This window comes from Podarcis muralis, chromosome 6 (assembly GCF_964188315.1).
Source record: "Podarcis muralis chromosome 6, rPodMur119.hap1.1, whole genome shotgun sequence".
Lineage (NCBI taxonomy): Eukaryota > Metazoa > Chordata > Lepidosauria > Squamata > Lacertidae > Podarcis > Podarcis muralis.
The window spans coordinates 959,387-985,493 of NC_135660.1; the positions used below are offsets into that span (position 1 = coordinate 959,387).

At 50.2% G+C, this 26,107-nt stretch overlaps 1 protein-coding gene across 1 annotated transcript in view; it reads left to right on the forward strand.

Annotated features, from left to right (window-relative positions):
* LOC114598118 (putative cation-transporting ATPase 13A4) overlaps positions 1-26,107 on the forward strand; it is a 59,140-nt gene that overhangs the window by 17,660 nt on the left and 15,373 nt on the right. The window contains exons 8-21 of the mRNA XM_028731814.2: positions 106-178; positions 5,256-5,387; positions 6,347-6,511; positions 9,136-9,293; positions 11,405-11,593; positions 12,755-12,816; positions 14,046-14,196; positions 15,800-15,877; positions 16,478-16,637; positions 18,388-18,499; positions 19,790-19,914; positions 21,567-21,739; positions 23,812-23,937; positions 24,323-24,402. Coding sequence (XP_028587647.2) covers positions 106-178; positions 5,256-5,387; positions 6,347-6,511; positions 9,136-9,293; positions 11,405-11,593; positions 12,755-12,816; positions 14,046-14,196; positions 15,800-15,877; positions 16,478-16,637; positions 18,388-18,499; positions 19,790-19,914; positions 21,567-21,739; positions 23,812-23,937; positions 24,323-24,402 — 1,784 coding nt within the window. The remainder of the gene's footprint in view (positions 1-105; positions 179-5,255; positions 5,388-6,346; positions 6,512-9,135; positions 9,294-11,404; positions 11,594-12,754; positions 12,817-14,045; positions 14,197-15,799; positions 15,878-16,477; positions 16,638-18,387; positions 18,500-19,789; positions 19,915-21,566; positions 21,740-23,811; positions 23,938-24,322; positions 24,403-26,107) is intronic.

The window sequence follows — 26,107 nt, forward strand, 5'->3', positions numbered from 1 at the left end:
TTTCCTGGCGCTGGAAGTGCAGCAGGGAAATGAGGGCCGGGGGCCGTTGGGCAGCTCCCGGCTGCTTCCCAGAGAGATGCGCCTCTTTTCTTTCCATGTCCACAGCAATCCGTGAAGCTGCACCGGCTGGTGGAATCCCACAATGGCGTCCTGGTCAAGGTCCTCAGGAAGGAAACAGGTGAGCCCAGGACCAGGGCAGGTCCCTCTCCTTGCTGCACCACTCTGGGCAGGGAGGTCTGGATCTCCTCTCCCCCTCCCTTCTCTGCCTCCCCTCCACTGCAGCCCAGGAGTTGGAAGGGATCCCCAAAGGTCCTCTAGTCCAGCCCTCTGCAAGGCAGGAATCGTGGCTGAGGTTGAGGTGCGGAAGGGAACTGTCTTATGTGGGAATGTTGTAGATACTAGGAGAGGATACAGCGGTACCTCGGGTTACAGACGCTTCAGGTTACAGACTCTGCTAACCCAGAAATAGTACAGTCATACCTTGGATTAAATGTGCTTCAGGTTGAGCGTTTTCAGGCTACGCTCCACGGCGACCCGGAAGTAACGGAGCACGTTACTTCTGGGTTTCGCCGCTCGCGCATGCGCAGACATTCAAAATGATGTCACGCTCATGCGCGGAAGCAGTGAATTGCAGACATGGGTTGCATTCACTTTGGGATGCGAACGGGGCTCCAGAACGGATCCTGTTCACATCCAGAGGTACCACTTTACCTTGGGTTAAGAACTTTGCTTCAGGGTGAGAACAGAAATCGTGCTCCGGCGGCGCGGCGGCAGCAGGAGGCCCCATTAGCTAAAGTGGTGCTTCAGGTTAAGAACAGTTTCAGGTTAAGAACGGACCTCCGGAATGAATTAAGTACTTAACCTGAGGTACCACTGTATCTTGATTTAATAGTATCCTTCCTCTCTCACGCTTGTGAGTCAACAGCAGAGTGCATTCCCCAACACACACAGCAGTGGAGGAAGCTGCAAGGGCGCCTGGGGTGGTGCGCCCAGGGGCAGAGCGAGCCACCCATGGGATGGGGCACACTGTGGGGCCTCTGGAGTCTGCCTGCCTCCTCCCACTCAGCCACCCTATAGTTGGGGGGGAGGCAGCAGGTGGACCGTTTGGGCAGGAGAGACACATGGCTCAGGTGCGCTACAGGCTCCGTGGTGAGTGCCACCCGGCATTTTGTCACCCTCCTCAGTGGTGACACCCGGGGCGAACCACCCCCACCACACCCCCTTCCTCCGCCCCTGAATATCTAGCAGGAAGCTTCGTTCAGATTGGAGTATATTCCTGGTAAGACCCCTTTTATCCCTCCTAAAAAGAAGAAAGATACAAGAAGCTTCTTTTTAAAGTAACAAGAAGTTTACTCACATTCAGTTCACGGTTGGATCCCTGAAGGCAGGCTTCAGCTTGCAGTTACAGATACAGTGTGACTGACATCCTTGTAAGGATGGGCCTATGTGCTGCTGGCAGAGAGCCAGCAGTGCAGTCCAGGAGAAGAAATGGCACCAAAAGAGGAAGGGTGACTGGAGCTTTTGTGGGGTCTGCAAGGGTCACGCCCATCTACCTGGTCGCTAACAGTAGCAGCAGAGAAAACATGTTCCCCTCTTTATTTTCAGCTTTCTTGGGCACATGAAACTAACCACAATTACCTTGAATTTCTGCTTAACCTTCAAGAAAGAAGGGCATTTTTCCTGGCCAGGTTTAATTCAAATCCATCAGACCTCCTTTGGGGAAGGTTCTCAGGCAGGGTGGAAGGAGAATGAAGTTGCCCATGTGAAGACCACCTGGTGGAAACTCTCACACATATAGTTCTCAGTTGTAAACTATATGCTGATCTCCGTCAGCAATTACAGTGGTGCCTCGCAAGACGAAATTAATCCGTTCCGCGAGTCTCTTCGTCTTGCGGTTTTTTCGTCTTGCGAAGCACGGCTATTAGCGGCTTAGCGGCTATTAGCGGCTTAGTGGCTTAGCGGCTATTAGCGGCTTAGTGGCTTAGCGGCTATTAACGGCTTAGCGGCTTTAAGAAAAAGGAAACAAACTCGCAAGAACTCGCAAGACGTTTCGTCTTGCGAAGCAAGCCCATAGGGAAATTCGTCTTGTGGAACGACTCAAAAAACGGAAAACCCTTTCATCTAGCGAGTTTTTCGTCTTGCGAGGCATTCGTCTTGCGGGGCACCACTGTACTAGATCAACTCTGTATCCCCAAATGGAAACCAGAGTTGGAGGTCATACATTTTCTATTACTGGGGAATGATCAGGAGCTCACCAAGTTAGTGGCTGAATATCTGTTTGGTTTTTGTTGTTGTCGAAATACACTGCCAACGTCTGATCTCCCTGGAGACATAGAGATGTGACGATAGACTGCTCTGCCTCCTTTCTTTCAGCAAATGTTTTGTGCCACTGGGGAAGTGGTAATTCTGTATTGATCTGTTTTGGAGGTTTGAATGTTATGCCAATAAAAGGTTTGATGATGATCTACCTGGACACATGCAGCGGAGGATGCTCCAGACCAGGTGGAACAGGAAGTTCAACAGGCTGGACAAACATCCCCCTGTCTGTGTCCACTCTACGCAAACAAGGAATGTTGTATTTGGCTGCTCCAGTGGATTACCTCCCACATTTTAATGCCCCTTCCCTCCCCACCTGGCAGTACGCAGGGGCCCTCGATATGGGTGTTTCTGTTTGCCCATCTGCTCAGCTCCAAGAAAAGGAACGCTTTGTCTTTGTTTAGGTAGGACAATGGAGTAAAGTCAGTAAAGGACTGGGACATTCGCAGGGAAACCAAAATGCTTGTTTACAAAGCTATTGTACTTCCCACCTTACTATATGCTTGTGAAACACGGACCACTTATAAACGCCATCTCCAACTCCTCGAAAGATTCCATCAATGGGGTCTCAAAAAAAATTTACACATCGCTTGGGAAGACAGGCGAACTAATACCAGTGTCCTGGAAGAAGCAAAGATCACCAATGTCAAAGCAATGATTCTTCAACATCAACTTTGCTGGACTGGTCATGTTGTGTGGATGCCTGATGATCGTCTTCCAAAGCAACTCCTCTATTCCAAACTTTGAAATGGAAAGTGTAATGCTGGTGGTCAACAAAAGAGGTTCAAAGACTGTCTCAAGGCAAATCTTTAAAAATGTAGTATAAATACCGACAACTGGGAAACACTGGCCTGTGAGTGCTCCAGTTGGAGAACAGCCTTGACCAAAGGGGTCATGGGCTTTGAAAACACTCGAACTCAGGACGCAAGGGAGAAACGTGCTAAGAGGAAGGCGCACTTGGCAAACCCTCACAGGGATCAACTCCCGCCCGGAAACCCATGTCCCCACTGCGGAAGGACGTGCGGATCCAGAATTGGCCTCCACAGTCACTTACGGACTCATTGTTAAAACCGTGTTTATGGAAGACAATCTTACTCGGCTACGAGGGATCACCAAAGAGGAAGAAGGAAGAAGGACAATGGAGGCTCCACTGTTCAGTTAGGGCAGGTGCTGCTACACTAAAAGATCAATTTCCTCCCAATGATTAACCATGGAACCGGAGACCTGATCTGCAGCCCAGGGAGAAGCCCAGTTGCTGCTGCCTGATTTTAAGCAGAAAAACCTGAGGTTCCGAAGGGCTGAGAAAATGTACTGATGTGCTAAATGCTTCGGTGGCTCTTCGTTTACCTTCACTGGTCCTTCCTGTGCGAGGAGCTCATGTTGGCAGGGGACCCGGGTTCTAATCCTTGCAGCTGCCTCAGGGCTGTTAGCAGAAGCTGCTAGTTGGCTAAGGGTGCTGGGAATTATGGTTCGGGGGGGGGGGGACTACAGTTCCCTGGATTGCCAGGGTGGTGGGGGTGGGGAATATGCTTTAGACGTGTGGGGTGTGTGCAGCCAGAACCCAGAAAGTGTGGGGCATGGCAGACTTTCCTGAGTCACCCAGAGGGTTGAGTGAAACTGGCACAGCAAGGCTGCATTAAATAACAGTTTGCAGACCAAGTCCTCATGTGGAAGCAGGGAGGGGCATTTTCGGTTTCTCTCAGTTTCTCCATTTCCCACATTTCTGCACCAGTCTGCAAATTTTGTTTGTTAAAGTCCAGATAAAAATTCACCAGTGAATAGCACATCAGTATGCAATTTTGCCCAATGCACATTTCTGCAAAGCAATTTCTGTCTGTTGCTTTGACTAATATATGCACTTAGGATCACACATTACCCAAGCCTGAGCCATTTAAGGCTTTAAACACGAACGGGAGCACCTTGGATTGGCTGCCGAAATGAACTGGCAACCAGCCCAGCTGTTTTGAAGGGGGGGGTTTATACAACATCCAAATTAACTTCAAGTGGAATAAAGCTCTTGTCCGTCTAGTGCAGGAAATCTTCCTTTTGCAGCTAGGAAAGTGATGGTTAAATGCACAGGAAAGTGTGTGATGCACAAACAACAGAAGTCGTCCAATTGCCCCACAAGAGAATTGGGGTGAATGCAGGGGGGAGGGGCTGCTGCCCCACAGCTTCTACTCTGCTCCTCTTTCCCCCCCTTCTTCTTCCAAATAAACTTTATTAGTTTTCCGGTTGCATAGTCCACATACACATAATGTGTTGCATTTTACATTTATACTTGCTCCTAAGCGCTGACTTCCCTTCGTCCTTTTTATATCACATATAATTTTATAGCATTATTTTCATCCATTTTGTATATTGTTATTCATTTTCCATATTTGTCCATAGTATATCCATAAACAAATAAATCCTCCTGTTTATACAATTCTTGTTGTCTGTCTGTATTCCTTTACAACTACTGTTAGTTTTATTAATCTCCTTATACATTTTGCTTCTTATTATTTTCATTTATCCATCACTGTTCTTAATCTTTCCCTTTATGAGGTTTATTTCCAATTCTACTGGTTTCACTATTTCATCTTATCTTTCCTATATACAACATAATTTTTTCCCATTCTTTTTGAAATGTTTCCTCGCCTGTTGTCTAATTTTCCATGTTAATTTGGCTATTTCTGCATATTCCATTACCTTCTGTCGCCATTCTTCTACTGTTGGTATTTGCTGTTGTTTCCAGACCTGGGCTAGCAGTAACCTCACCACTGTTCTTGCACATAAAAACAATTTCTGGTTGTTCTTGACTATATTTTCTCCTACTATGTATTCCTAACAAGAATGCCTCTGGCTTTTTCAAAAACGTCCATCTAAAGATCTTCTTTAGTTCGTTGTATAGTTCCTCTTGATATTCCAGAGAAACCTTTGCCTCTCTCCACTCCAACCAGGTGTCCAAGAGGTGGAGTCTCGCCATCTGGTGCCCGGAGACACCCTGGTTTTGGGAGGGGGCAAAAGCCTGCTGCCCTGCGACGCCGTCCTGATCCACGGCCAGTGCGTTGTGAACGAAGCCATGCTGACAGGTGAGGAGGAGGAGGAGGAGGGTGGTGTCGCCTCGTGCGGCTGAGGGATGCTCCCAGGTGGCAGGGGTGCCCTGCCTGGGTGAAGGTGCCCGGGGAAGGTGGCAACCCCAGAGCCAAGCGCCAGGAGCCAGACTCAGGAGCGCAGGAAGAGGCAGAAGCTGCCACAGAATCGGGGCCGGATTGAGGTTTGATGCGGCCCTCAGCTCCTAAAGCTAATTGGGCCCTTTACATGTCCAGCTGTCCTTTGTCAACAACGAATTGTCACTGTTTTTTTCATGTTGAATATATGCTATATGGTAATTGATGGACCTCACAGGTATCTCAGGCCATTTGCACATCACAAAATATGTATTTTATCAAAACAATTGTTGAACTGAAATGCAATTAAGAAGATTAATGGTGAAATAATTATTAAGCTCTAACTTAAAATTATTTTTTATTCATAACAAACTTAACAATGCAAACACATTGGCATTTGGCAATAGCAAAAGTTCATTTAGCAACGCAATTTACAAAGACTCAGAAACTAGTCTCTAGAAACTTGCTGTAACATGAAATAATAATAGGTGTAAATATATGATGCAAACTACTAATAATTATAAATAGCAGAATGTAGGCACCCTATATATAGAAAGGAGCAAAGCAGTGATATTTTAGGGAGCAGGCGAGCAGGCGGGGCCCATGACTGACATCATAGGAGCCGACACAACACAAAACACGGTTGCTGTATGTAGGTTTTATTTTATTTGTTTTTTATCTTATATTTTAGAAATGTGCATCCAGGTTTTTCCCCTTTAAATTTTTTTTGGGGGGCCACCAAGAAAGTGGGGCCCTAAGCTAGAGCTTTTTAGTTTATACATAAATCCGGCACTGCACAGAATCCTAGAACTGGGAAGGGATCCCCAGAGGTCCTCTAGTCCACCCCATTGCCCCTTTAATGCAAGTCTGCTCTGCTCCAGGAGAGAGCATCCCAGTCACAAAGACCTGCTTGCCCGGGGGCGACCAGGACAGCGGCCGGCCTTGGCGAGAGAGCTGTGCGGAGGATTTCCGGAGACATCTTCTTTTCTGTGGGACGGAGGTCATCCAGGCCAAGGGTCCAGTGAGAGCCGTCGTTCTGCGGACCGGTGGGTGACAGCATTGGCCGGGAGCAGGGCGGTGGGGGGAGGGGGCTTCTGTCCGATTTGCTGAGCGTCACCCTGTCACCTCCTGGATTGTAGAACTGTAGAGTTGAGAGGGACCCCCAGAGGCCATCCATCCCAACCCCCGGCAATGCAGGAATCGCAGCTCAGAAATGCCTGATGGGGGGCCACCCAGCCATCTTGTTCCCTCTCTCCTCCGTCCCTAAGGTCAGTGCAGAGAGGCCTCTGGGTTGGCCCAGTCCAGGCACCATATCTGGCCCTTCTCCCAGATGAGCCAGGGGGGCTCTGGAGTGGCTTCAGGGCTTTCCAGAATCCAACCCCCCCGGACATGCTCTCTTCACCTGTGCAAAGTGAATGGCATCATTTTTACCCCATGTGCCCCTCCCCTTAGCCTGAGCTCATGGTGGAGTCCTGGGTTGCGGTCTACAAAGAGGGAAGGGGGTGAGATTCTGCCCTCCAGCAAGCTTCCTAGCCCAATCCATACAGGGGGAGCCAAAAGGAAGACAACTAGTCAAGGTTTATTTATGTCATTCATCTACAAAAATATTTATATGCCGCTAGTTCATGGGAGGTGGGGGGCGGGACACAGGTGGCGCTGTGGGTTAAACCACAGAGCCTAGGACTTGCCAATTGGAAGGTTGGCGGTTCGAATCCCCGCGACGGGGTGAGCTCCCATTGCTCAGTCCCTGCTCCTGCCAATCTAGCAGTTCAAAAGCACATCAAAGTGCAAGTAGATAAATAGGTACCACTCTGGCGGGAAGGTAAACAGCGTTTCTGTGCGCTGCTCTGGTTGGCCAGAAGTGGCTTGGTCATGCTGGCCACATGACCCAGAAGCTGTACACCGGCTCCCTCGGCCAATAAAGCGAGATGAGCGCCCCAACTCCAGAGTCGTCCATGACTGGACCTAATGGTCAAGGGTCCCTTTACCTTTTACCTTAGTTCACAGGGGAGAAAAAGCAAAGCGGTTCACAGTACAGTGGTACCTCGGGTTACATACGCTTCAGGTTACATACGCTTCAGGTTACAGACTCTGCTAACTCCGAAAAAGTTAAGAACTTTGCTTCAGGATGAGAACAGAAATCGTGCTCCAGCAGCACAGTGGCAGCAGGAGGACCCATTAGCTAAAGTGGTGCTTCAGGTTAAGAACAGTTTCAGGTTAAGAATGGACCTCCAGAACGAATTAAGTACTTAACCCGAGGTACCACTGTATTTATTGAGTAAAGGCATATAGCAAAAACTGAATTAAAAATAAATAAATTGTACATCAATTAACCATTCAGAGAAACCCAGCCTCCACTATCTCCTTATTCCGCTTCTCATCTTCTGCCTTGAACCCTCACTTCTGGAACTGCACCCCCAAACTCCCAAGCCCTTCCTAACCCCACCCTCAGCCCAGCCCCACATTTAGGGACTTGTAACTCAGAGCTATTGGGTGTTGAGGCTCCCCTTTTGCTGTTTGCGTGCTCTAGTTGAACTGTGGAACTCCATCCCACAGGAGACAGCAATGGCCACTCATCTCAATGGCTTTAGAAAAGGATCACATTATTATATGAGACAGCCATGCTTCTGAATCCTGTGGGAATGTTCAGGGTGGCAGGAGAGGATATATTGTTTATTAATAGCCTTCCTAACTTGTGCTAGCAAGATCCTTTACTTAGCAGAGGTCCATTCCCCTTTTACATGTATAGCAGATAGCTGGTTGCAGGCTCGTATGAGCCTCTCACTATTATACAATTCAGTCCGTCTCAGATTGAATTGTACAGTGGTACCTCTGGTTACGTACTTAATTCGTTCCGGAGGTCCATTCTTAACCTGAAACTGTTTTTAACCTGAAGCACCACTTTAGCTAATGGGGCCTCCTGCTGCTGTTGCGCCACCGCTGTGCCATTTCTGTTCTCATCCTGAAGCAAAGTTCTTAACCCGAGGTAATATTTCTGGGTTAGCAGAGTCTGTAACCTGAAGCGTATGTAACCTGAAGCGTATGTAACCTGAGATACCACTGTACATTCCTGGTATGTTCCCTTGAATCCCTCTTAAAATAATAAGGATGTGACAATCTTATTCAAAATCAATAAAAGAAGTTTACTCACATCAGTTCACAGTTGGATTCCTGAAGGAAGACTTCGTTACAAATTTGTACATGTGGATCTACCCCATATGGGGGAATAATCCCAGTGCTTCTGCCAGCTGACAGCTAGCAGAGCAGTCCTAGCTAGAAGCTGGTCAAATGAAGATGGGAGTCAAAAGGAGAGAGGTGTGCTTCGTGACTCGTCCTTTTGTTACCTGGACAGGTTTGGTCAAGCCCACCTTTAAAAAGGTAAAGGAGGAACAGGAAGTTTCAACTGGCTGGACCAAACATTCCCTCGCATGTCCACTCTAGGAAAACAAGGAATGTTGTACTTGACTGCCTCTCATGGATCACATCTCACAAATTCCAGTTGCTGGAAAACAAAGGCAGGGAGAGTTGTCCTTGTGCTCAGATCCTGCCTTCAGGCTTTTCCCACTGGGGCATCTGCTCGGCCACTGCGAGAGCAGGGTGCTGGACGGGGTGGGCCACTGGCCTCATCCAGCCCAGGCTCTTCTCAGCTTCTCCTGCTCTGCCTTCCCAGGTTTCAACACAGCGAAAGGCGACCTGGTGAGGTCCATTCTGTACCCGAAGCCCCTGAATTTCCGCCTCTACAGGGACGGCATCCGCTTCCTCCTCTGCCTCATTGGGATCGCGGCCATTGGGATGGTCTATGCCGTCTGCGTCTTCGTCCTCAACGGGGTGAGCGGTTGGTGTCCAAAGAGCGGATCTCCCGTGGGATCCTCCAGGGGGAGGGGGGAACCCTGCTCAGAAACCCCTCCCTTCAGAAACCGGGGAGACACTCTTTGCACAGATGCGACACACACACACACAGTTTTTATTTATTTTCCATTTAATATTATACATTCACATCATTATTATCTACTTTTCCTCCCTGGCTCTTTAGAGCCTATCAACCTCCTTCCCTCCGGCCTCAAGGCTTTCAAAATTAACCCTTATATCATTGCATTTTATACGTTTTCCCGTTCTAATTACTCTCATTACAAAATGGCTCAGAATTTAAATAAAGGTAGAGAGATAGAAAATTTCTCATTGCAAGTCTTCAGACACCCCTGCTGGTGATGTTAATTGCTTTAATAATAATAATAATAATAATAATAATAATAATAATAATAATTTATTATTTATACCCCGCCCATCTGGCTGGGCTTCCCCAGCCACTCTGGGCAGCTTCCAAAAAAATATTAAAATACTATAATACATCAAACATTAAAAGCTTCCCTAAACAGGGCTGCCTTCAGATGTCTTCTAAAAGTTTGGTAGTTGTTTTTTCTTTGACATCTGATGGGAGGGCGTTCCACAGGGCTTGTGCAACTACCAAGAAGGCCCTCTGCCTGGTTCCCTGCAACCTCGCTTCTCGCAGTGAGGGAACTGCCAGAAGGCCCTCGGTGCTGGATCTCAGTGTCCAGGTAGAACGATGGGGGTGGAGACACTCCTTCAGATATACTGAAATATCTTTCAGAAATATCTTTCAGATATTTACTGCAATCCTTTTGGAATACTTGATCATGCAGGTTTGGGATTTTTCCCGTCAGCTTCGCCAGTTCTGGAAAGTCCATCATCTTCATCTAGATGTGACAGCTGAGCGCTTTGCATCGTGGCCATTTTGGCATTTTGGTTTTAGTACTTTTGCGGCAGCACCACATTGCTGGTTTCTCTGAGACGCCTGAAAGATCATCAGAATCTCATATTAAAATGAAGGCAGGGGATTTTTATTTTTCCAAACACATTCCAACTTTTGCCCATGTGGCCATTTCCCTTTTCCCTCTGTTCCTTGTATTTGTTGTCAGGAAAACATGTGGTCCTTGATCCCCTAAACAGTGTCGCTGCCATATGTGGAGGACTTCTAAAAGAGTAAAAGAGTATTGGGAAATGATCCATAATGAATTGAAAAAAATGTTTAAAAGTAATTTCCCCCCCAAACCCAGAGTCCTTTCTGTTGGGGATAATTCAGGCTGAAATTCCCTGGTGTCAAAAAGGTTTTTTATGCATGCTACCACTGCAGCCTGTGTTTTGCTGGCCCCCAAAATGGAAATTGAGCTAGGTCCCAACCAAAGAAGTGTGGCAACTTAAACTGAAAGAATATACACAACTCGCAGACTTAACATATAGAATAAGGGAACCAGAAGAACATATATTTAGAGAAGATCAGAAAACGTTTATTGAATATATGGGAAATAAGTGTGTATAGCTGAAAATGTTGGCAGCATTAAGATAAATTCAACAGTGTAAATTTTTTTTGATGGATGCAGTAATGGAATACTGAATGGTCTAGTTTCTGTAAAATATGCTGGGATTCATGATATGTAAAATGAACAATGGAAAGAGAAGGAGGGAAGTCATTGATATTTTAAGGATGTAAAATGAGTATTTTAAATTGTAAAACAGAAATATATATCTATATCTATATCTATATATCTATATAGATATCTATATAGATATCTATATAGATATATAGCTATAGATATCAGTGTCACTGCCAGGGTCTACTGGGGGCACCTGAATTTTGAACCCTCTACTTGGGGGCTGGCTTCTTGGTTGGTATCATTAGGAATGTTTTTTGTTGGTTAGTTTTTGTTGTTGCTGTTGTTATTATTGTTGTTGTTGTTGTTGTTGTTGTTGTTGTTGTTGTTGTTGTTGTTGTTATTATTATTATTATTATTATTATTATTTATTCTCACTGTGGAGGCAGACCACAGCCATTGTGGCTGGTAGGAGCCCTGGGTTTCACGTGGCTTTTCCAACCTGCCCTGCTGCTCTGGGTGCTAATTCTGCTCCCTTCCCTGAGCCAGGAGGAGGCTGGCGAGGTGGTGAAGAAGGCGCTGGACGTGATCACCATTGCGGTCCCTCCCGCCCTGCCGGCTGCGCTGACCACGGGGATCATTTACACCCAGAGGCGGCTGAAGAAAAAAGGGATCTTCTGTATCAGCCCCCAGAGGATCAATGTGTGCGGCCAGCTGAACCTCATCTGCTTCGACAAGGTGCGCGGGGAGGGGGAGCCCCGCTGGGGAGTCAGCAGGGAGAGGAAGCCCCCTTGGCCTGGAGGAATTTGGGGGTCTTTAAGGCTCTTGGCTTGGCTGATGGGAAGCCGCAGAATGTTCACAAGCAGTCCAGGTATGGCCACCACAGCCTAGTGCAACACCCCCTCCTTCCGTCCAGCGTCCAGTCAGATGCTTTGGGGAAGCAAATCTGAATTCCGACTGGTCTTCAGAGCTGCAGTGCTCCTACTCCCGGAGGATAATATTTCTTCCCAGTTTGAGACTAGTAGTAGTAGTACAGTCATACCTCATGTTACATCCGCTTCATGTTACGTTCTTTCAGCTTACGTCCCGCGGCGACCTGGAAGTACCAGAAAGGGTTACTTCCAGGTTTCACCGCTCGTGCATGCGCAGAATGACATCATGCGCATGTGCAGAAGCGGCGAATTGCAACCCACGTGTACGCAGATGCGCTGCTGCGGGTTGCGCTCTTTGCATTTTGTGAACGGGCCTCCGGAACGGATCCCGTTCGCCACCAGAGGTACCACTGTAGTAGCAGTATTTCATTTCTATCCCGCTTTATATTTTTCAGAAAAACCTAAAAGTGGTTTGCAGCATATTAAAGCATCCATAAAACATTCTGAAGAAAGTCAAATATAGAGCGTACAGTCAAAGCAACATAATTCAGAGAAAATTAAATAGTAAAGGTTTCAAAATAAAACATTACAAGGGAGGTCAACATATTTAACACAAACAAAGTTAACCAAAATAAACTTAAACGTTTCAAAAAAAGCCACACACACCACATTGCTAAGTGAAGTCAAATATAAAATGCACATTTCAAACAGTGTAAATGACTATGAAGCTAAACCACGCTTGCTCTCAGCCTCCGCCCTGCGTCCGAAGGAGCACAGCACCCAAGGGAGAAGGGGCCCTTGAGCGCCAAGTGGGAAGCCCTCTAGGAGCCCGGGAGTGGGGTGAGGTCACCTCCATGCTGAGCTCTGTGGATGAGGCCCCTGACCCTCCAAGGAAGGTCCCCAGGCCAGCTGCCCTTTCCCCCATGGCTCCTCTTCCTCCTCCTCCAGCTTCAGGTCTTGCAATGCCTTGTTTTGTCCTTGCCCGCCATCCTGGCACCCTCTGACCAATTCCCCTGCCCCTCCCCAGACTGGCACCTTAACCGAAGACGGACTGGATCTCTGGGGGCTGGTCCTGGCCAACGGAAAGAGGTACCTGCCTGTCTTGTATTTCTACCAAAGAAAATCCTCTGTGTTGCCAAACAGAACGCTCTGAACAACAACAAGCAACACGTCGGCTAATAATATACTGGCAGTATTTTTTATAACACTACAGTGGACCCTCTAGTTACGTACTGCTCTGGATACATAACTTTCGGGTTATGAATGCGGCAATCCTGGAAGTGTATACTTCGGGGTTTCACCCTGCGCGCATGCACAGAAGTGCTCTGCACACCGCATGCATGCGCAGAAGCGCTCAATCATGCCACACACGTGCGCAGAAGGGGTTCCTCTGCCTACGGACTTTTCGGGTTGCAGACGGACCCCTGGAATGAATTGAATTCATATCCAGAGGGTCCCTTGTATACTGTTTCAAAATTCATACACAGAAGATGTATAATATGTGCATGGAGTCACAAACTAATAAGGATCAAATCAATGTTCCATGAACAGGAATGGCAAGAGTGGGAAGTCACTGTCAAAGATCACTGAAATGGAGGCAGAAGGCCTTTCCACAGTCAATGTCCTACAAACGTGAGATGATGGGTGCTCCAAACGTCGCAATAGGGTGCTCCGAGCACAGCAGCAGACAGGACAGTTCTTTCAGGATAATGAACTGTTTCAGTGATAATTCTCCATCTGCTGGCAATAACATAAACGAAATCCATTACATTCAAATACAATACAGTCATACCTTGGGTTACAGATGCTTCAGGTTGTGTTTTTTCGGGTTGTGGACCGCTGAAACCCAGAAGCACCGGATTGGGTTACTTTCAGGTTTTGGCGGTTGCGCATGCACAAAAGTGCTAAATTGCAACCCGCGTGTGCGCAGACATGCCGCTGCAGGTTGCGAACGTGCATCCCGCACGGATCACATTCGCAACCCGAGCGTCCACTCTACTGAGATTGAAATGTCAGTATATTATTAGCCGACATGTTGCTTGTTGTCGTCTCATATTTCCACGCAGCTCTTCAGTTTCCAGGGTGGTTTAGAATGACTAATAATACGCTGCGCTGTGCTACGGTTCCTGCATTGCAGGGGTTGGACTGGATGACCCCTGGGGGCCCCTCCCAGCTGGACGGTTCTGTGATTCTTGACTTGAAGACTTTTTGCAGGCTCAGAAACACACCTGGGCCGCCCTTCTCCAAGGCAGCTGTTGGGCCAGTCCCTCTGGGCGCCCTGCTGGCCTCATGCCCCCTGCTCTCCTCTCTCCCCACAGCTTCCAGGGCGCTCACTGCCTCTCCTCCGGCCCCCCGCTGCCCTGGGGCCTGGCCTGCGGAGCCATGGCCAGCTGCCACTCCTTGCTGCTCCTGGACGGGAAGATCCAGGGAGATCCGCTGGACCTGAAGATGTTCGAGGCGACCGGCTGGGTGAAGCTCTCTCTTTGCTGTGAAGATGCTCAGGGCTCGGGGGGAGGGGTGCCAGCGCTGGGGGGGGGGGGAAAGCAATTTGCACCCAGTTGCTCCTTCAGGAGAGCATCCCTCTGCGCTGCTCTCCCCTCCAAGGGCACAGGGATCTCTTTTGGCAGAGACTGCTTTTCAGACAGCTCAGTCGGAAGAGCACGAGACTCTTATTATTATTTTTATATAGATTTTCATTAATTTTCAGCATATCATTTTCAACAGTAATTAAACATATATATTTTTTCTTCCTTTTTTAAAAAAAAGATATTTATTAGAATTTTACAAAATGAAAAAAGAAAAAAGAAAAACACAAAATAAAACAATTCCATCTTTCCATCACTTATCTTTCATTTGCTTGTTTCCCGGACCTCCTCACACCTCCCTTTTTTGTATTCCCGTTCAATTTGTTAGTTCAGCAAATCCTTTCCCTCTTTGTTTATCCTAGTCTTTAATCTTAAAATATTGTAACATTAGTAATTAAACATATTTTAACATCTTATACAATTTTTCTTTTTGACTTCCATGAATCTCATCTGAAAATTTTCCAATCTAATCACTAAATACTCATTTCCCACTTCCTCAATTGCATTTAACTCATAACTGATATCACTTTGCTTTCTCTAATTTGCAATGCTTCATACATTTCTCCTTACAAAGCTTCTTGTAGCCCTACCAGCGTAATTTGTTGATTACAGTTGCTCTTCAAATAGTTCGTATATTACTTCCAATCTTCTGTAAATCTCTGGTCCCGCAGGTCTCAAATCCTTCTTGTCATTTTATCTAATTCTGCATAGTCCATCAATTTTGTCTGCCATTCTTCTCTCGTCAGAATCTCTTCTTGCTTCCATTTCTGGGCTAACAATATGATTATGAGACTCTTAAGGGTTGTGGGGTTTGAGTCCCATATTGGACAAAAGATTCCCTTTTTTAATATAAATAATTTTTCATTAATTTTTCATTAATAACAATCCAATGCAGGCCACATTTATACGATACCAAATCATGCTACGATCAAAAGAGCCAATTATTCAGTTCCAAATTAAATATTTTTGGATGACGACCCGTGTTCTGGTTATCAGGAGCTGATGTTATTCCTTGGTCCTGCTCCAATTCTGGACAAAAGATTCCTGCATTGCAGAGGGTCAGACTGGATGACCCTCGGGGTCCCTTCCAACTCTACAGTTCTAGGATTTGGCACCTGCTAAAAAAGCTTTTGTTCAGGCCAGGCCACCAGACAAAGGGAATGTGAATGTATGTTTTGACCTGTTTTTTATTGTCTATTGCAGATTTTATCTTTTGAATGTTGTTTTTATTTATCATTTTTGTTGTTTCATTCTCTTTGTAAACTGCTCCGATGTGTTTTGATCTTTTTACAACTGAGCGGCATACAAATTTGGTGAAATAAATATGAATAGATAAATGTGAGGGATGAAGGCACCCCCTCCCCCCCAAAGTTCCCAGACTGATCATTTCATTCTTTTAAATCTGCTAGCTAACTTGTCGTTTCAATGAGTGCAAGCTACGTTAATCCTAACTGGGATCTGCTGTTGTATTTAACTTGAATAAACAGGAAATTGAGGATTCCAGCAGAGAAGATGGAGAATGGGCAGATGCCTTGATAGTCAGGCCAGGAGTCAAGGCCCAACAGGTGAGCCCAGGTGTCTGTCACTCACTTTGGACAGGTAGAGTCGGGGGGGGGGGCAGGCAGAACAGGCAACTTGCTGACCCAGAAGTCCGTCTCCCTCCACTTCTGCATTCATCTGGGATTAATGAATCTCTTCCTGCCTGAGGAGAGGCAGCGACTAGCCCAAGGTCACCCAGTGAGTTTCATGGCTGAGCAGGGATTCGAACCCAAGCCCAGCACTTTCACCACTGCCCTTGCTCTCCAGGTTCAGTCCTTTTCTAGATTTAAGTGCCCCCCCAGTCGCTGTCAGGGGGGCTTCGGAGTGTGTGATTATAATCGGGAAAACGCTCCGTGTGGGTGGGGGGTTGAATAACTCCCTCCTCCCACGGTGCCACAGCCCTGATCCAAGTCGTGCCCCCTGCAGTTGCTCCAGGGCATAGCTGTCAACTTTTCCCTTTTCTTGCGAGGAATCCTACTCGGAATAAGGGAATTCCCTTTAAAAAAGGGAAATGTTGACAGCTCTGCTCCAGGGCCCCTGCCGTCCGACCCCTGGGACCCCAGGCCAGGAGCCCCTCTCCCTCCTCGCTGCACCCGGTGCCCTGTTCCTCTTGCCTGTCTCCCCAGGGTGCTGCTGCCATGGGCGGCATGGCCATCTTACGCCAGTTCCCGTTCTCTTCAGCCCTGCAGAGGATGTCCGTCGTCGCCCAGGAGTTTGGTGGGGAGCGCCACGTCTACATGAAGGGGGCGCCCGAGAGAGTGGTCGGCTTCTGCTGGCCAGAGACAGGTGACCGACAGCTTTGCAGGCACTGCCCCCTTCTCTCCCCCCTACCCCATGCCAGTTTTGGGGGGTGGTCTTTGCGGAGAACCTGCTCAAGGCCTCTCAGGACTGGGACCTGCCTTCCCTCCTTGGCTAGCCGAGTTTGGGGACCTGCCCTGAGCCAGGATCCTGCCCTGCAAGGAGGGATGCTGCTCCTTCTCAGCAGGCGGAAACGGAGGAATGGAGTGGCTCTGGCCTCAAGCACTCTGCACATGGGCAGAAGGGTCTCTCAGGAAAGGCAGAGATGCTTCTGAATCTCAGTTGCTGGAAAGAGCAGGAGGGGAGATGTGCTCTTGTGCTCTGATCCTGCTCACAGGTTTCCCTCTGGGGCTCCTGGTTTGATGAGGCCCTAAGCTACTGAAGAGACACGGGTAGCGCTGTGGGTAAAACCTCAGTGCCTAGGACTTGCTGATCGTATGGTCGGCGGTTCGAATCCCCGTGGCGGGGTGAGCTCCCATCTTTCGGTCCCAGCTCCTGCTCACCTAGCAGTTCGAAAGCACCCCTAAGTGCAAGTAGATATGCAAGTAGATAAATAGGTACCGCTTTATAGCGGGCAGGTAAATGGCGTTTCCGTGTGCGGCGCTGGTGCAGCTGGCCACGTGACCCGGAAGTGTCTTCAGACGGCGCCGGCTCCTGGCCTCTTGAGTGAGATGAGCACACAACCCTAGAGTCGGTCACGACTGGCCCGTACGGGCAGGGGTACCTTTACCTTTAAGCTACTGAAGGTAATGGGGCCCTTGATATGTCCAGCTGTCCTTTGTCCACAACAAAATGTCGCTGTTTTTTTGTGCTGAATATATGCTATATGGTAATTTATGGACCTCATATGTATCTAAGCAATGACAAACCTAGACAGCATCTTAAAAAGCAGAGACATCACCTTGCCAACAAAGGTCCGTATAGTTAAAGCCATGGTTTTCCCAGTAGTGATGTATGGAAGTGAGAGCTGGACCATAAAGAAGGCTGATCACCAAAGAATTGATGCTTTTGAATTCTGGTGCTGGAGGAGACTCTGGAGAGTCCCATGGACTGCAAGAAGATCCAACCTCTCCATTCTGAAGGAAATCAGCCCTGAGTGCTCACTGGAAGGACAGATCCTGAAGCTGTGGCTCCAAGACTTTGGCCACCTCATGAGAAGAGAAGGCTCCCTGGAAAAGACCCTGATGTTGGGAAAGATGGAGGGCGCAAGGAGAAGGGGACGACAGAGGACGAGATGGTGGGACAGGGTTCTCGAAGCTACCAGCATGAGTTTGACTAAACTGCGGGAGGCAGTGGAAGACAGGAGTGCCTGGCATGCTCTGGTCCAGGGGGTCACGAAGAGGCGGACATGACTAAACGACTAAACAACAACAATAGGTTATCTCAAGCCATTTGCGCATGTTGCCATGCCACTAGTCCATGCAGAATGTAGGCACCCTATATATAGAAAGGAGCAAACCAGTGATATTTGAGGGTGCAGGCTAGCAGGCGGAGCCCGTTATTTACATCCTAGGAGCCTACACAACACAAAACACTGTTGCTGTATGTAGGTTTAATTGTATTTGTTTTTTATCTTATTTTTTTTGAAATGTACATCCAGGTTTTTTCCTTTAATTTGGGGGGGGGGAGCTCCAAGAGAGTGGGGCCCTAAGCTGGAGCTGGCCCTGCCTGTGAGAGCAGGGCCTGGGGCTGGAGGGGCCACTTGTAGCAGATCCTCTTTCTGTCCTTGCGTCCCCAGTACCCGACACCTTCCCCAGCAAACTCCAGCATTACACCTCTCGGGGCTTCAGAGTCATTGGGCTGGCGCAAAAAAGTCTGCCGGCGGGAATGGAAGTGGCTTCCCTGACAAGGTAAAAGAGAACGCCTGTGTGTGTGTGTGTGTGTGTGTGTGTGTGTGTGTGTGTGTGTGAGAGAGAGAGAGAGAGAGAGAGAGAGAGAGAGAGAGAGAGAGAGAAATGGATGTCCAGGATCCCCTGAAGTGGATGGTGCTGACTAAGGATCTCCACCTGAGGTCATTCTAAAACAGGGGTCAGCAAACTTACTGCGCCTCGGGCCGGTGCCTCCGATCACACGGCGGGCTGGAGGGCGGGTGAGCGCGTGCCCATACGTGTGTGCACACGCTATTTCTGGCGCACTTCCGGGTCGGAGGAGCACCGGAAATAGCTTGTGTGCACGGGCCTCCTCTGACCCAGATGTGCACCGGAAATAATGCTTGCGCATGCGCACAAGCTATTTCAGGTGCTCCTCTGACCTGGAAGTGGGCAGCCGTGCAGCACAGCACCAGTAAGAGCGGGCGATGGCAGCGGGTGGCGGGATTCACCATGGGCTGGATAAATGAGTCCCCAGGGCCTTATCCGGCCCGCGGACCTTAGTTTGGGGACCCCTGTTCTAAAAACTAGCTAAACCCAGAGGGAGTCGGGAGAAAGTCACGGGTCCAGCAGAGCCAGAAAGCAAAGCCCAGACTCCGTAGCAGCGCCTGAGGAGTTAGAACTCGCCTCTGAGGCTGGAGGTGCTGCCTGTTTTTTGAAGACAGCAAAATCCATGTGGTTGGCTGGTTCCCACTCCCTCGCCATTTCCACATTTGGAGATATTTGGATTATGCAGCCTTGAAAACTCATGGAGTCATCAGCCTGTGGGGATGGGTCACCTAGTTCCAAAGCCTGCAATGCTAGAATTTCAACTCAAGAAACCCTGGCAGGCAGCCCTCATAGGAAGGAGAGTCCTCCACCATCTCAGGGAGGTCCGTTCCCCTCTCTGTTCCCACCCAACCCTCATTCCTGATGTTTCATCACAATCTCCTTCCTTGGTCTTCTTGGCAACCCACTTCTGCACACAAGCAGAGGCTGGATGGCTGCTGCCGTGAGGTCCGTGGAGGCAACTGGTTGCCCACAGTGGGAGGCAGAATGCTGGACTGGGCAGCCCTCCCTGGCCTGATCCAGGAGGGCTCCCAAGAAGAGCTCTGCAGCAGGATCAGACCAAGGGCTTCCCAGGTCCAGCATTGGCCTTTTGCAATCTTCTCTCCTAGTTCAAGGGCAAAGGCCTGACTCGGAGCCTCATTCTGCTCCCCGCCAGCTTGGCCACTTCAGGATGCAGCCAGCTGGGTCTCTGTAGCCCTGACCCGCCTGCTTCTTCCACCCAAGGGAGCAGCTGGAGTCTGGCCTGACCTTCCTGGGACTCCTGATCCTGGAGAACCGGCTGAAAAGCGAGACGAGGCCTGTCCTGGAGGAGCTCAGCGCCGCTCGCATCCGGAGCGTGATGGTTACAGGTGGGAGAGCCGGTTGGGGTGCTGGAAGCCAGAGAAAGAGGGGTCCCTTCGGTGCTGAGCTCCCTGCCCCAGTTTCAAAGGCCCCTGGGCTGCCAGAGCTCTCCAGAGGTGGCTGGGAATACCTGTCCTTTCCCCCAGCACTAATCAGCATGCAAAGTGCTTTACATCCCTCGTTTCATTTATTCACATAGCAACCCCAAGGCTGTCCCTCAAGCTTCCCAGCTGTGCAGGGCCTTGAACCCGTAACGTGGGCCAATAAACCTGGAATACTTCAGCTTGGGACAGGCTTTCAGAAGAACATGCAGCCTGTCTGTCTCCAATCTGTGGGAATGTTCAGGGATGCAGGAGAGGATATATTGTTTGATTATAGCCTTTCCAACTTGTGTTAACAAGTTCACAATTTAGCAGAGTAACATCCCCCTTTTTAAACTCACAGCGGATGCGTTTGCTCAGGCTCACTAAAGCTCCTGTAATAACTGTTCTGGTATTTCCCCCTTATTCCCTCATAAAAGATAAGACACGACACAGTCTTCTATAAAAGTCTAAAAAGGTTTACTCACACATCATTCTGTTCACAATCGGATCCCAGAAGGCAGACTTAGCTTAGAAAAGTAACACACACCTGGAAACTATCTCATAAGGAGACAGTCCCTCTGGAAGCCAAGAGAGCATCTTTGGCTAAGCAGATGTTGCTTCTTTGATGCATGTAGTCAAAGAGAGAGAGATGGCTGCCCTGCCCTGTGCTTTTGTTGTTACCTGCACAGGTGAGGCCACACCCACCTCTAGTCACATGCAGAGGAAGTCTGTCCCAGCCCAGAAGGAAACAGGAAGTTGACCTGCTGGCTGGACAAACATTCCTCCCCATGTGTAAACATGGTCCCTCTAGGAATGTTGTACTTGACTGCTCTTGTGTTTCACATCCCACACAATCCACCCCTTGTCATTGTCTTCTCTCTCTCGGTCTGCCCACTTTCATAGAATAGTAGATTTGGGAGGGATCCTTTTGTCCAGCCCCCAGACATATGGCTATCCAACCTCTGTCTAAAAGTCTCCATGAAGGAGAGTCCGCCCCCTTCCGAGGGTGACCGTTCTGTTGTCAAACAGCTCTGATAACAACAACAACAACAACAACAACAATAATAATTTTTATTATTTGTACCTCGCCCATCTGACTGGGTTGCCCCAACTACTCTGGGCAGCTTCCAACATACCGTATTTTTCGCTCTATAAGACGCACCAGACCACAAGACGCACCTAGTTTTTGGAGGAGGAAAACAAGAAAAAAAATATTCTGAACCTCAGAAGCCAGAACAGCAAGAGGGATCGCTGCGCAGTGAAAGCAGCAATCCCTCTTGCTGTTCTGGCTTCTGGGATAGCTGCACAGCCTGCATTCGCTCCATAAGACGCACACACATTTCACCCTTACTTTTTAGGAGGGAAAAAGTGAGTCGTATAGAGCGAAAAATACGGTATATAAAAATATAACAAACATTAGAAAATTCTTCCTGCTGCCAGAAAGTTCTTCTGAACGCTTAGTCTGAAGGAGCGCAGCCTGTTCCTCTTGGCAGAGCCGAAGAATTTGTGCGGAGTGCCCCCTCTGGACGTCAAGATCCCAACGCGCAGGGGATGACGCCCCTGTCTTGACTTTCCAGGTGACAACATTCAGACGGCAATCACCGTCGCCCGAAATGCCGGCCTGATTCCTCCCGGCAGCCAAGTGATCCTTGTGGAGTCGAGCGGCCAGCCTGGGCTTCCCTCGCCCTCCGTCACCTGGGATCTCCTGGAGGAGAGCAAAGACGACCAGGGCGACAGCAGTGAGACCAAGGTGAGGGTCCCTGGCGGCTCCCTGGAGGGGGTTCCTTCTCCCCGCTTCTGGATCCTGGGTGGGGCTGGCAGAGCAGAGGCTTTGGCAAAGGATGCCAGGCGAAAGAGGGCATGACCCAGGGGTGCCCTAGCCGCACTCAGCACCTTCTGACGCAGCACAGAGCCCCCTTTGCATCCATCCCAGGGCACCTCTGGTTTTTTGGTTTTTGTTTTAATTAATCTTTACAGTGGTACCTCGCAAGACGAACGCCTCGCAAGACGGAAAACCCGCTAGACGAAAGGGTTTTCCGTTTTGGAGGCGCTTCGCAAAACGAATTTCCCTATGGGCTTGCTTCGCAAGACGACAGCCCATAGGGAAATCTCCGGGACAGCGGGGAAGCGCAGCGCGTCTTCCCCGCTGTCCTCGGACCTCCTCCGAAGGCTGGCGGCGGGGCGGGGACAGCTCCTCCCGCCGCCGCCGGGCTTCGGAACGATGCCCCAATGCCGGGTGGCGGGCGGGAACGCCTCCCCCCGCCACCCGCCATCGGGACCATGCCCCGATGCCGGGGGCGGGCGGGAACGCCTCCCCCCGCCCCCCGCCATCGGGACCATGCTCCGATGCTGGCCAGCGGGCGGGAACGCCTCCCCCCGCCCCCCGCCATCGGGACCATGCCCCGATGCCGGGGGCGGGCGGGAACGCCTCCCCCCGCCCCCCGCCATCGGGACCATGCTCCGATGCTGGCCAGCGGGCGGGAACGCCTCCCCCCGCCCCCCGCCATCGGGACCATGCCCCGATGCTGGCCGGCGGGCGGGAACACCTCCCCCCGCCCCCCGCCTTCGGGACCATGCCCCGATGTCTGGGGCGGGCGGGAACGCCTCCCCCCGCCATCGGGACCATGCCCCGATGCCGGGGGCGGGCGGGAACGCCTCCCCCCGCCCCCCGCCATCGGGACCATGCTCCGATGCTGGCCGGCGGGCGGGAACGCCTCCCCCCGCCCCCCGCCATCGGGACCATGCCCCGATGCTGGCCGGCGGGCGGGAACACCTCCCCCCGCCCCCCGCCTTCGGAACCATGCCCCGATGTCTGGGGCGGGCGGGAACGCCTCCCCCCGCCATCGGGACCATGCCCCGATGCCGGGGGCGGGCGGGAACGCCTCCCCCCGCCCCCCGCCTTCGGGACCATGCCCCGATGTCGGGGGCGGGCGGGAACGCCTCCCCCCGCCCCCCGCCATCGGGACCATGCCCCGATGCCGGGCGGCGGGGACGGGGCGGGGCATGGTCACCGCCGTCGGCATTTAAAAGCACTCTGGGGAAAGCAGCAAAGCGCGCTGCTTTCCCGAGCATCGGGAAGTCCGGCGGGGGTCCTTGGGAAGGCTGGGGGTGGGAAGAAAAGCCCTTGTCCCCCCCACCCAGCCTTCAGAAGAGGTCGGGGGACAGACTGTCCCCGGACCTGGTCTGAAGGCGGTTTCCCTAGGAACGCATTAATTGATTTTCAATGCATTCCTATGGGAAACTGTGCTTCGCAAGACGAAAAACTCGCAAGAAGAAAAAACTCGTGGAACGAATTAATTTCATCTTGCGAGGCACCACTGTATTGGTTTAAAATCAACACATACACACAAAGAAAATTCAGAAAAAAGAGCAAAGAAAAAAGAAAAAAAAGACATGACAAAATTATACCAAAGGGGGAAAATATACATCTTTTACAAACAAACAAACAAACAAACAAGAATATGTATCGCTGCTTCACAAATGCACAAAAATATTTCCATCATCAGCTTCTGACTTTCTTGATGTGGGTCCTTTTTTTCCTCGATTCCTTGCCTCTGATTTTCCCTAAATCTTGTTTGTATTCTTTTTACCTTATTTCAAGTTGAGAGTTATTCGAAGCATTCTCAAGTTTCTATTCTTTTAGATACTGTTTATACATCTCCCATTCCTTTTTAAACTTTTGGGTCAATCGATCTCTATCCCCCCCCCCCCCCGGTCATATATGCTCCTTCCATGTATTCTGAGTGACCTGCCTCTGCCGGGTGGGATCCTGGTCTGAGGCCAGAAGAAGCAGGTGTCTCTTCCCTTCCTCCTCTCTTGCAGGCCAGATACCTGGAAGTGGGAGGAGGAGGAAGAGGGCCTGATCCTGGAAGGGGCAGGTACCACTTCTGCCTGGATGGGAGAACCTACGAGGTCCTCAGTCAGCACTTCAGGCACTTGCTCCCAAAGGTGAGTTGGGACCCTGGGGGGCGTTTCTCTTGGGGGGGCACAGCACATTCAGACAGAGCCCTTGGTTTGGGGGAGGGCAATAGAGCGTCTGTTTGGCATGCAGAAGGCCCCTGCTTCTGCCATCTCCAGGTAGGGCTGGGAGAGCTGCTGCTGCTGCCAGTTGAGCGGGCAGTACGGCCCAATGGTTTGACCTGGAACAAGGCAGCACCCTGTGAACCATGCTGTGCTTCCAAGGAGGCTGGTCGGATCCAGCCAGGCCTGGGAGCCCCCCCAGGCTGCCTCTGCCCTTCTGCCCGCCCGCCTGGGCGCTGGCACTGCGCCCGACTCCTTCCCCAGCCTGCCCCTGAGGCTGGGCCTGGGCTCTGCGCCCTCTTTCTCCCCACAGCTTCTCCTGGACGGGACGGTGTTCGCTCGGATGTCTCCGCCTCAGAAGGCCAGCCTGGTGCAGGAGCTCCAGAAGATGGAGTGAGTGAGCCCAAGCTCAGGAAACACACAGTTGGAGGGGGGGCAGTGTGGTGCAATGGTTAGAGCGCTGGGAAACGCCAGGGTCCAAATCCCCGTTCAGCCCTGAAGCCCACCGGGTGGGAGGTGGCCTGGTCGCCTGCTCTTGGCCTGGCCCACCTCACAGGGTTGTTGGGAGAATAAAACGGGGAGTTGGAGAACCACCTTAAGGTGCCCTTCAAAACCTCCAGAATTTAAGCCACGTTCTGCCATCTCTAGAAATCTTGAAATGTGTCTTGAGCTATTATTGCCACCTGGCTACAGCAGAGGGAATGCAGTGAGCCTGCTCTAGATCATTATATATTTTATATATCATATATTTACTCCAGGCAGCTTACAGATAATAAGAGCAGCTAAAAACATGGGGGGGGGGTCATTAAAAGACAAATAAACATTGGTAGAATTAAATCTATCTCTATACTATGTAGGGATGCGGGTGGCGCTGTGGGTAAAACCTCAGCGCCTAGGACTTGCCGATCGCATGGTCAGTGGTTCGAATCCCCGCGGCGGGGTGCGCTCCCGTCGTTCAGTCCCAGCGCCTGCCAACCTAGCAGTTCGAAAGCACCCCCGGGTGCAAGTAGATAAATAGGGACCGCTTTATAGCGGGAAGGTAAACGGCGTTTCCGTGTGCGGCTCTGGCTCGCCAGATGCAGCTTGTCACGCTGGCCACGTGACCCGGAAGTGTCTGCGGACAGCGCTGGCCCCCGGCCTCTTGAGTGAGATGGGCGCACAACCCTAGAGTCTGGCAAGACTGGCCACAACGGGCAGGGGTACCTTTACCTTTACTATACTATGTGGTTGGCTTTCCTGATTTTTGTACAAGTGCCCAGGAACATTAGCAGCAGAGGGCTATTAAAGGGCTTCTGTGCCAAAATTCCTGCTAGGGTTTCCCGCTCTCTGCTCAGAAGGCAGAAGTTGTGCTGCAATTTGCCAACGCCTTGCCTGACCCGCGTGATGTTGGGCTCAGCCAGACTTCCTTTTGCACTGCACTTTCCAGCAGCAGACTTCAAAGCTCTGGGTTTGGTTTGGTTTGGTTTTTGCCCTCAGCATAAACCCACGTTTTACCCCTGAAGCAGAGCAAATATTGATCTGCCGAAAACCTGTTGCCGTTTGCTCTGACGGCGGGTTTCCCCGGGGAAAGTGCCAGGGCAAATAATAATAATAATAATAATAATGAAGATGATGGTTTGTTATTTATACCCCGCCCATCTGACTGGGCCACTCTGGGAGGCTTCCAACCAAATATCAAAAACAATAGTGTCAGACATTAAAAACTTCCCTGAACAGGGCTGCCTTCAGGTGTCTTCTAAAAGTCTGGTAGTTGTTATTATCTTTGACATCTGATGGGAGGGCGTTCCACAGGGCGGGCACCACTACTGAGAAGGCCCTGTGCCTGGTTCCCTGTAACTTGGCTTCTCGCAGTGAGGGAACCGCCAGAAGGCCCTCGGCGCTGGATCTCAGTGTCCAGGCAGCAAAGGGGGGGGGGAATGTTGGCCAGCAAAGGGGGGGGGGGGAATGGCTCAGTCCAATGCTGTGCATGGTTCTAATGAACATGCAGAGATCCAACTACCGGTAAGCTGGATCTGGCTTGTTACTTCAATGTCATGAGAAACTTTGTGTACATAGACTCTGCTATTGAAGTGAATTTGACAGTTCGTGCTCATACAGA